This window comes from Peromyscus eremicus, chromosome 12 (assembly GCF_949786415.1).
Source record: "Peromyscus eremicus chromosome 12, PerEre_H2_v1, whole genome shotgun sequence".
NCBI classification, from domain to species: Eukaryota; Metazoa; Chordata; class Mammalia; order Rodentia; family Cricetidae; genus Peromyscus; species Peromyscus eremicus.
The window spans coordinates 58,868,854-58,880,717 of NC_081428.1; the positions used below are offsets into that span (position 1 = coordinate 58,868,854).

At 42.0% G+C, this 11,864-nt stretch overlaps 1 protein-coding gene and 1 pseudogene across 4 annotated transcripts in view; both read left to right on the forward strand.

Moving 5' to 3' along the window:
- Nucleotides 1-1,452, forward strand: part of Pdia5 (protein disulfide isomerase family A member 5) — a 93,588-nt gene extending 92,136 nt beyond the window's left edge. For all 4 annotated transcript variants that reach the window (XM_059277104.1, XM_059277106.1, XM_059277105.1 and 1 more), the window contains 2 exons: nt 814-948; nt 1,226-1,452. In XM_059277104.1, the coding sequence (XP_059133087.1) occupies nt 814-948; nt 1,226-1,306 (216 nt within the window). In that variant the 3' untranslated portion in view covers nt 1,307-1,452. The remainder of the gene's footprint in view (nt 1-813; nt 949-1,225) is intronic.
- A 7,080-nt stretch (nt 1,453-8,532) lies between these two features.
- Nucleotides 8,533-8,716, forward strand: LOC131922995 (U1 spliceosomal RNA; annotated as a pseudogene).
- Nucleotides 8,717-11,864: the final 3,148 nt, after the last annotated feature.

The following is an 11,864-nucleotide window of genomic DNA, read 5'->3' on the forward strand; positions in this document are numbered from 1 at the left end:
TTCGAGCCTGCCATTCCCGCTTTGCGGAGATGCTGCTCTGTGTATTGCCTCTAGCTGACTTGGTCTCCTCCTCCTCCACTGTGTGGCCTTCAGCAAAATAAAAGCCTCCTCCCCCCACTCCACACACACACACACACACACACACACACACACACACACACACACCTACCTTATGCCCTCTTACTTTGAAAGAAAAACAAATAAGCAAAAGCCGCCTGGCACGTGCAGCTTGTTAGATGGACATGAAGAGGCCAGAGGCCACTTGAAGAACTTTCTTACCAAAACCCAGTTCCCATAGTGAGGCTGAACTCCGTAACAGTTTCTGGAATGTACCCCCCTGGCATACTCCATCCGTAGGCACTGGCTTGGATGGTGAATGGTAGAGAGTGACTTTGGTCCACTAACACCCTGGACCACCCCCGTGATAGCTCAGAGCACACAAGATTGAGAATGTTCTTTATCCAATGTCCTGCCCAGGCGCTCGGCTCCTAGCAGGAGCAGTATGTGGGTATGGTGTCAGTAGGAATGAGTGTCACAGCAGCTGACACTTGCTAACCACTGGTCATGTGCTGACAGGTGTAATTTGAACCCTCTTGCTCTCCATAACATCCTGATAACTTCCGTTGGTCATTATCCGAGGAACTTGAAGCACCAAGTGGCTAGACATGTTCCATGAGTCTTAATGTGCCAGCAGGAAGATTTGCCCTTAGAAAACTGGGCTGCAAAGGTGTTCCTCTTCCCAGTCCAGCACTGCCCCCCCCCACCGGCAGATGTGGCGACATCTCCGCTGACCCTCCCAACCTCACCCCTTAGATTGCCTGTGCTGCTGTGGACTGTGTCAAGGACAAGAACCAGGACCTGTGCCAGCAGGAGTCCGTGAAGGCCTACCCCACTTTCCACTACTACCACTACGGGAAGCTTGTAGAAAAGTATGAAAGTGACCGCACGGTGAGTGGCGTGAGCCCCGGAAGCAGCCACTGCAGAGGGCGGGAAAAGGAGGTGAACAGGAGCCTCCTCCGTCGGCTAGGACGCGCCATGCGTACAATACGGGACACATCTTCACCCTGCTGGGAGCATGGGGGCTTATGTCACAGTCAACAGTGCCTCCCTGTGGGTCTGCCCAGGAGTTGGTGGAGGTATGGGGGGGGGTGGGGTGGGAGGGTGTGCATCACTCAGGAGTTTAAGTCCCATCTTTTCTCTCTCTCTCTCCTTCCCTACCCTGCAGGAATTGGGATTTACTAATTTCATCCGAACCCTCCGGGAGGGAGACCTCAAGAGACTAGAGAAGAGGAAGGAGGAGCTGTAACCCCACCTCCTCCGAGAGAGCCCTTCCTTTACACTGTGAATGATGCCTATTTTGTTCTTTCTGAATTTCCATGTGTTCTGAGGACAAAGTTTTTTATAGCCACTTATGGCCTTTTGTACAATTTTGAAATAAAATCCAACCATTTATTCAGTGGTAGAGCTTATTTCCACAGGGCCTGTACTAACAGGATCACATGAGAGAACTCGTGTTCTCTGCCCTTCACACTGTCTCTGAGAGGTGGGGTCCATCCGAGCACCACGTGTACACCAAAAGGTCCTGAGGGGTGGAGAGGACATGGGGTGCTGGTCCCATCAGTCAGTAGAGAGCAAACAGAGAAACCACGGAATACTGTTGGTACCCGCCCCACAATGAGGACAAATACGCTACTTGGCTATTTTTTTTTTCCTTTGCTGCTAGTGCTTTTCATGTCATGTATAAAAAACACTGTCAGATTTAGTGTCTCTCCCCATATGTGTTCATCTAAGAGTTCCATAGTTTTAGTCTTTAGAGGGGTTTGTCCGTTTTTAGTTCATTTTTGCATGTGCTGAAGTGCCCCGCTTCGTTATTTTGATGTGGGTATGCGGTCTCCCCAGGACCATTTGTTGAAAATATCGGGCTTTTCAGGTGGTGTCAACACCCCAGTTGAGAACCACTTGGTTGTATATGTGGACTTTCTTTCCTATTCCATTTCTCTGTACGCTAGCTTTATGCCATTACCACCCTGCCTCCCTGTAGTTCTCTAGATTCTGAGATCACAAGGCCTTCAGCTTTATTCTTCCTAAGATGGTTGCGGTTATTGGGGCTACCTTGGGACTCTGTGTCTGTGGCCATTTATCGTGTGTGTGGATTTGCATAACCCACTACTACCAAAGTATGAACTGAGCTTGTCCTTTGCCAAACATCTCTCTGCTACCTCTCCTCCCCGCAAAACTGTGGCAGCCACTAGCCTGCTTTTCACCTCTGTAATGTTACCACTTGGGGAGTATTACATAAACGAAATCATACAGTATGTAATAATCAAGATTGTCCTTCATCACTCTACAGACTGTCCTTGAGATCCGCCAAAATTGTTAAGTTGTTGCATAAATAGCTTGGTCTTTTTTTTTTTTTTCTGGCCAAGCAACATTCCATTGAACCTTCTTCCAATTAAGGGATTGTTGTGGGAACTCTTTCCCCAGAGAGATATAAACAAATGTCTGGCCCCTCCTTAAAGGGGACCAATGATAAACTAAAATACTGTTCTACCGAAGTCTGACCTTGGGAGCCAATGAGTTTGTTGGGCTACTTACAGCTAGGTGAAGAGTAACAAGAGCATAGTGACTCCAGAGCACCCACACCACAGGAAAGCCTCCACCGTGGATTATGACTTCCCCATAGCTGCATAGATGTCGTCCCCCTCCCCCCCAATTCCATTAACTTCACCTATACTGTATACTCTAGCTTCTCTCTGGACCGTGAGGCCACGGAAATTTGGTAAAATTGTATATACCTGGTAGAGAGGTTCGGGAGGGAGCAGCCAGAATCTCAGGTGACCCTCCCCACCACCTCCTTCCATGATGGAAGGTCAGCAGTCAGCAGACCCTATTTTGAGCGTCAGCAGATTAGCCACTGGAGTTTTGCATGATGTGATCAGGAAACATACAGTAGTCTAGTGCTTCATTACAACACCTACAGCAAGCTTCTCTTACAGGCATCGTTATTATCTCGTATCACAAGGTAAGTACAGTATACTAAGAATAAGGTATTGAGAGAGAAAGACGAAGGCATTCAAATAAATTTTATTATATTTCTGTGACTATTATTAGTTCCATATTATACCTAATTTGTGAATTAAACTTTCCTAACTGTAATGGCTATTCTTGGTTGTCAACTTGTCCACATCTGGAATTAACTAAAACCCAAATTACTAAACACACCTATGAGGAATTCTTTCTTAATTCAGTCTTTTGAATTGGAAAGACCCACTTTTAATCTGGATCTTTGAGGTGGAAGATAAATCTTTAATCCAGATCTTTTGAGATGGAAAGATGCACCTTTGATATGGACCACACCTTCTGCTGGCAGCCTATATAATGGGCATGGAAGAGGGAAGCTCGCTCTTTGCATGCATCTCTAGCACTCACTAGCAAATTCATTCCTTCACTGGCATTAGAGCCGACTTCTTCAGGGTTCCCACATATACTGAAGACCAGCTGAGACATCCAGCCTCGTGGTTGAACAACTACTGGATTCTTGGACCTTCCATTCATAGAAAACCATTGTTGCGTTAGCTGGAGCACATCCTATAAGTCATTCCAATAAATTCCCTTCGTGTGTGTGTGTGTGTGTGTGTGTGTGTGTGTGTGTGTGTGTGTGTGTAGAGAGAGAGAGCGAGAGTGAGAGCGAGAGAGAGAGAGAGAGAGAGAGAGAGAGAGAGAGAGAGAGATTCATTCTTTAAGTTCTGTTACTCCAGAGAACCCTGACTAATATACTAAGGTATGTATGTAGAAAACAAATATATAAGATTCTGTATCAGATATTCACAATACATATTTAAGATTCTGTATCAGGTATTCAGGACACACACACACACACACACACACATATACATATATATACATATACACATACATATATGTGTGTGTGTGTGTGTGGTTCTGTATCTGGTATTAACTGGAGATCTTACAGAATATACTCCATGCATGTTTTTATGATATTCCTCCTCCTGGACATGAGAGCCCACGTGGGATCTAGCCCACACAGAGAGATAGGCCCATGAGTCATTCATTCTAGATATTATATCTTGGTTAATCTCATACAAGACTGTAGGCTCCCTGTCAACAAAATCCATCAAACTCTTTTGGCACTGTTTACAAAACAGATCAGTCCTTGATAGTTCACTTTCATGGAATATATTTCTTTAACTGATTTTTCAAGGTAATGCATGTATTACAAGAAACCTTGAAAAGTACAGAAAAACATAAAAAAAAATTTAAATCATGCATAGCCCTAGTACTCATCAATAGCTATTGAATATATTTTTATTGTAGGTCAGATGACTATTCACTATTAAGCATTTTCTATCCATTATAAGATGTTTAGTGGTATCCTTGGATGCCAGCGGCCTCTCTGTGTGTAAATATCTACTTGCAAATTCATGTCACTGGCCCTGTGTTCCAGTGTTTTTTCAGTCGTATATAATACTGGGAAGGACATTCCTGGTTGTGTTACTTTAGACATTTTCAGAAACAACTTTCTGATTAAACCTTACTTGTAAAGTCTGTAATCACCTTGGGAGTTTTTGTTTAGAAACTTATCTATTTGTGTCCCTAGTATGTGAAATTTTCTCTTTTTTTAAATACATTAAATCTGGAAATTACAGTTTTAAAAAAATCTTAGCAAGCTTTATTTGGTATATAATTATAAGGCACAATTTAAATTTTTATTTTATGTTACGTGTGGGAGTGTTTCCCTTCATGTATGTGTCCGTGCACCACTTGCTTGCCTGGTAGAGGCAGAAGTCAGAAGGCAGCATTAGATTTCCTGTAACTGGAATTATATACAGCTGTGAACCTTCATGTGGGTGCTAGGAATTGAACCTGGGTCCTTTGGAAGAGCAGCCAATCAGTGCTCTTAACTGCTGAGCCCACTCCATTTACATTTTATCTTGTTTTTCATCTTTATTTTAGCCTAGCAAAATGTTCCAGACTCTGTGTGCACCGTCGTTTTCTTTTGACTGAGGTCACTTTCCATCGCAAAGTCAAAAGACACATTTTGGAGGACTTCCTCAACCTTGTGGGTCATATCTTGTACTTTTATCACTGGACACAAGTCTGGCTGCTCACATGATGGTTCAATATAAACTCACGACACAAACTGTTGAGGCAAGGAAGTCAAGCTTATTAAAACCAGGTTCTTGGCAATGTAGACTTTGAGCAAGAGTCCTCCAAATTCTGTTGAACAAGCTGCTTTAATTGTATGGTTTCTGTGAGCAGTGGATGGATGGTCCTAGACATGTGGGTGCCTTCTCACAGCAAGTGATGGCTACCTGCAAACTGACAGTGCCTTCTAGTGGGAGGACTGCAGGAGGCACATCTGGCCCGAACTGCGTGGTCGCTGCATGCTTTCCACTTCTGCAAATCTCACATGCCAAGACAAAGGTCATTATTTCCTGGGCTATTCTTGTCACTGACCTATGTACCTACATGCTGTTCCTGACGTGTTCCACTTCACTCTGACTGTCCCAGGTCATAGCACGGCCTTTCTATGTCCTCTCTGCCCACAGACGCTCATGCCCTTCTTCTATCTCAATCCCGAAGTCCTTGACATTAAAGGAATTTAGGGAAGAGATGCCAACAGCATCATGACATCAGCAGCTAGAAACTCCAGGAGCTGGGTTCCCTTGGTCACCGGAGTGCTTTCTGCTGCTCCGTTCACTGGAGAAAGAATGGCTAACCAGCCTTATTCATCTTCTCCTGGGTGTGTGGTTCGTATGCAAAGACTGTGCCATTTTATGTAAGAGACTTAGACATCTGAGAAATGTGCTATCTGAGACTTCTTGGGCCCAACCAAGGTTACTGAGCAACAGAGTGTTTATATGTATGGAAGAAAAAGAACAAGAGGGAGACGTTTTCTCTAGATTTGGAGCATAACACTCTAAAACACTAGAAATGCTTTGCTGTGATGAAGCAATTACATTGTTTTTTAAAAGTCTATTGCCACTTTTAACTCTCCTGAAAACTGTCTAAAGTACATTCAGTAGGATGTTCTAGAAAGCCATTCAGACTATCAGCTCAAGACCGGATCCGTGCAGTGCCAAAGATCTCAGCCATAAGACTCAAAAAGTAGCAAAACAAGTGATGCTAAGTCTATCACTCTATTTGTCTGGACCAGCAAATGAACATCCCGTGTAGCGTCTCGAATGCCGCCACATCCTTGGGTGTTCAGCCTAGCATCCAGGCTGGAAGTCTGCCAAGCAAACATCTCCTCTAACAGAATGTTAAGGACTCAGCAGGACCCAGACTTTAATTCCTGTCATCTCCCGACTGCCTTCCCATCATCCACTTTCTGCAGAAATTGGTCTGGTTTCAAAATTCTTTAAGTTAAGGAATGAGCGAACATGTGGTCGCGTACAGGGACTTATCTGAAGGCAAGCAGACATTCTATTTTCAAAAGTCTCTGACTTGTTGGGAAATAAAAGAAGTGTCAGAAGAAGGGAATGACTGATAATGATTGCTCACAGAATGGGTCTCCGGAAACCAAGCTTCCAGGGCGGGGAGGAGCAGAGCAGATTTGGGGCACATACTGAAGACACCAGGATCTGGAATATAACATTTTATTATGCACATATTCAGCCCCCCCCCCCATTTCCTTTCCTGCTTTTACGTGTACCTCGGGCCTCCAGATCCTAAACCTGCATGGAGCTCTGTGGTATGTGGGGCAAGACTGGATTTCTGGTCGGCACAGCCAGTGGCTATCCATCTACTCAACTCTCTTTGGGGAGTTTCATCTCTTAGTCCCACTTACAGCCTGGCAGTGATTCCTGAGGCCTGAAGCAATACAATTTAAGAACCCTTTAAAGAAAAGTAACATAAGCCTGGCATGGTGGTGTGTAATCCCGGTACTCAGGAGGCCAAGGCTGGAAGACAGCCATATGTCCAAGGCCACCCTGAGCTTATAGCAAGTACCAAGCCAGAGGGAGGGAGGGAGGAAGGGAAGGAAGAAAGAAGGGACCAACCACAGGCAAGGAAGAATGTAATAATGAGGGAGAAGTGAAGCTGAAAAAGTAAGATGGGCTTGTCCTTATCTTTATCCAATAGAAGCACACCTTCACAGCCTTCTTAGTGCTAGAATAATACATTGTGAGGATGCGGGAACGGGGGGTGGTCACACTTGAGTAGGAGGTAACAGATATTACTATGTACACTTCTGTTGTGCTCTTATCAAAAGGAATGAAGAAGATCTATATTCTGGACTTGCCCTAAATGCTTTCTTAATTCTAGTTTTTTGTTTTTTGTTTTTCAAATGAGCCATCTGAATAAGGATATTCATGACTTGACTTAACTGTGCATTAATTCCGTGGATTGATGATTGACCACAACTGAAAACAACAGGACACGTTCTTGTGGTCTCAGAGGACTACCTGGCTAATGGAATCATAATGATAATTAGGCTGTGGTGAATCTACCTCCTCACTATGAAATAGAATGCCAAATAGAAGTAGTTAGTATTCATTGAAAGCAGCATGCACATAATCAGATAAAAGAAAAGTACTTAATGAAGGCCCGAAACACTTAGTGAAAAGTCCTCTAGCATTTATTCTTGTAGGACAATAAAATAAAAATGTGAGTTAGTTTTAAAATTCATGGCTTCTCTAAAGGAACACCCCAAGAGTTACTGCCTACATATAAAATTACTTCTGAAAACTGGAGACTGTATTATAAAATGGAATGAATTCAAAGCTCCTTTTTGTTAGAATATACATTGATATATGAAAGTGCTTTTAATTAGAGATAATTAGAATAATAGTCTATATTTAAAATAATTACATACTGAAAGATGAATATAAAATGATGAGAACTTGGCTATAAAATTTTAACATGAACAATATCAAGGCATAATAGTACCTTGTCTTTCTGAACATGCCTTCTTGCTAATCTGTCTTCCTATCTCACTTGCCTTTCTTTTGTCTGCAGTAGAAGAAATTCTCCCTACCTTCTAGGCCTTGGTTTAGCAAGTACAGAAAATTTTATTGGACTTATATCTCTATGGCAAAGTTACAAACATAAATTCTCTGTTGAAATGAAACTTTGAAGAAACGGATCCCCTGAAATATTAATGTTTAGATATATATAGCTACATATTTAATGTATGACAAGTCTGAGTGATTCTCACATTAATAACAGTTAAAAGGAAATAAAGCTACAAGGTCTACCTAAGAAGAGATGCCTTAAGTATGAGCTAAGTAATGGTAAAATAAAATACAGATTAAAACATAAGAAGCCCTCTTGTTCTCAATCAAGTTGGGAAGGTTTTTGTTGTTTTGTTTGTTTGTTTGTTTTTGAGACAAAACAAGGTTTCTCTGTGTAGCCCTGGCTGGCCTGGTCACACTGTCGACCAGGCTGGCCCTGGACTCTCAGAGATCTGCCTGCCTTTGTCTCCAGAGAGCTGCAATTAGAGGCATGCTCCACCACCACCTGGCTAGCAAGGTATTTTTAAAAAATGTGGATAATTAAAATATCCCCATCATACTTTCCTGGCAGGGGAGACATCATAAACAGGAAGGTAGCTTTCCTAGGGTGAGGCTCACCAATTGCACGAGGGATGGGAATTAGGCTGTAGTCAATCTACCTCCTCTACAATTTTCCCAAATAAGGGAAACTGGACTGCATAATTTGTGATGATGGGGGACTGCATTCCTGTACTCTCCCCTAGGGAAAAAAAAATTCATCAGTCATCAGCCTAGCAAATTAAAACAATGCAGACATTTTGGAAAGTAAGTTGGCAATATAGATAAGGAGGCACAAATATGTTTGTAATTTTAATTTAGCAACTTAGTTGCAGGAAAGAAGTATTGTCAAACAAGGAAATAACTACAAGCAAGAAAAAATATTCATCTATGCTTTATTCGTAATAGAAAAAGAGAAAAGCAGAAGGACCCTGAAAAATACCCAACTATTTAATAACTGTATGCTGTAATCCATTCATTTGGTATAGCCTGCAGTTGGTATAAATAATAGTGGGGAAAACTGGAGAGAAACATAGACTGCCCTACAGTGGGCAAAACGGTAACAATATATTTTTTAAAAATGTTTTCCTTTTATGTGTGTGGGGGGGTGTTTTGCCTGGCATGTGTGTCTGTGCATCACATGCATGCGGTGCCCACAAAGGCCAAGAGAGGGTGTCAGATCCCTTGGGACTGGAGTTACAGACAGTATGAGCCACCATACTGTGCTAGGAGTTGAAGCCTGGTCTTCTGGAAGAGCAGCCAGTGCTCTTAACCACTGAGCCATCTCGCCAGCCCCGAGAACAACAACAACAACAAAAATTGCCATATCTGTTATTGCAATTCTTCAAAGATGTACTTTTTTTTTTAAAGTACCAGAAGTTCATATGACTAGCACCATGGATCATATATACCCACTGACCAATTTTCATTAAATTTTTGTCTTATAAAAAAAAAAAAAAGTACCAGAAGAAAATACATGAAAAAGATAATGATGACATTTAGGGTAGTGAGCATGGGAGCTTTGTCCTTTTTCTCTACTGTCTACATTTTTGTCCTGTAGCATTTTGTTTTTAAAATGGAAATTAATCTATTTGGGGGGTAGAGTGTTTGCTTGAAGTTTTGGGTTTTTTTTGTTGTTTTTAGTTGTTTTTTGGTTTTTTTGTTTTTTAAATCACTGCAAATTAAAAAAAAAAACAAAACACGGCATGTATGTCTGTGCATCATATGTGTGTCTGGTGCCCACAGAGGATAGAAAAGGGAGTTGGATGCTCTGGAGTGGTAGGTACACATGGTTGTGAGCCTCCCAGTGGGTGCTGGGGACCAAAGCAGGCTCCTGTAAAAGATCAGCCATTGCTCTTAACTGCTGAGCCATCTCCAAAGCGCTGTCTTGAAGTGTTGGGTTTTTTTTTAAAGACAATGTTTCCTTGCCTTCTTTTCTAATGTTGCCAAGTCTCTAAAGGCTTAATAAAGCCAGATAATTTAAAGAAAAATACTAGTCATTTTATTTTATATGACTTTAATGCATTTGAAATATTTTGTTGAAGATAAATAAGGCTTGGCCTTTCTGAGACATGAGTCTAAAAGCACAAGAATCGAAGAGAAAAACATGATGACCTGAACTGCATCACAATTGAAACCTTTTACGCTTCAAAGGAAACCATCAAGAAAATGAAGAGCCGACCCACAAAGTGGGTGAAAATACTTGTCAGCCAGAAATCTGATACTGACTTGTATCTAGAATACACTACACACACACACACACACACACACACACACACACACACACACACACTTATAACTAACTCAACAATAAAAAGACAGCTCAATTTTACTTATTTGTCTATCTTTTTGCTTATTGGCTGTTGGCGTTTTTGTTTTGTTGAGACAAGGTCTCTTTTTGTAGCCTTGACTGGCCTGGAACTCCCTATGTAGACCAATCTGGCCTGGAAATTATAGAGATCCTCCTTTCTCTGCCTCCAGGGTGCTGAGATTAAAGGTGTGTACCTTCATGCCTGGCCCAATGTTTAAAATGGATGTGTTTAAACATTTCCTTAGGGATATACAAATGGTAGACAACCTCATGAAATACTCAGGGAAATGCAAAGCAGAACCACAGTGAGACAGCATTTTGTCTCCCTAGGACCAAATGGCAGACATCAGCTAGAGTTACAAGGATGGAGAGACCTCAGAACCCTCACACTCTGCTGGTGTGAATGTCATCAGGGTGCGGCTGCCTTGGAAAACAGTCTGGAGGTTCTTCAACAAGTTAAACATACAATTATGATATGAGTCAGTATGCATTTCTGCAAGAATGAAAACATATGTCCACACAAAAATGTATACACAAATGGTCACAGCATCCTTCCACACTCAGTACCAAAGCAGAAAACATCCCAGTGTCCATCAACAAAAGAATGGCTGACACAAAGTTCCATCCATATAAGGGAACATTGTGTGGAAAGGAGTCTTCATACATGCTACAGCGTGGATGAACTTGGAGAGCATGCTGAGTTTATGAAACCGGTCACAAACACCACATTTTGTGTGATTTGTCTATGTGAGATGTTTAGGACATTAAAGTCTATAGAGACAGAACATAGGTGAAGTTACCTACAGTCAGAAATCAGAGGGTAAGGTTTGGTCATGGAGCTGTTTGGGAGGAATAATGAAAACAACCTAACATTATTTGGATGGGGTTTGTTTGTTGTTGTTTGTTGTTTGTGAGTCCGACCTGTGATCGAACACAATGTCATTTGTTTATTTGTTTGTTTGCTTGCTTGCTTGTTTTGTATGTTGCTCTGTCTATCCTGGAACTCATTACATAGACCAGGGTGGCCTTGAACTCATAGAGATCCATCTGTACTACCTGCTGAGATTAAAGGCATGCATCACTATGCCCAGTTTGAACCCAATGTCTTATGCTGCTAAACACGTGCTCTACCACTGAGCTAGACCCCCAGGTGGTATTTCAAAACTGATTACAGTGATGGTTATGAAAGTCTGCCAAGATATTAAAAATCACTAAATTCATATGTTTTAAATGGATGAATTATGCAGCATGCAAATTATATTTCACTAAAGCAGTTTTTGAAATGATACCTATATTTTGACCCAACTGCAAGAAAAAAGAAAAAGGAGGGGTGGCTAGGTGTTATGACACACTCTTGTAAATCCTAGCACATGGGAGGCTGAGGAAAGAGGATCGCTATGAGTTCAGACCACCATGGGCTATACAGTGAGTACCAACCAGCTCAGCCACGACTGTGTAAGAAGATCCCATCTCAATGAAACAAGCAGCAGATGGTTAGGAATGCTTGCTAAGCCAGGCGTTGGTGGTACACTCCTTTAATC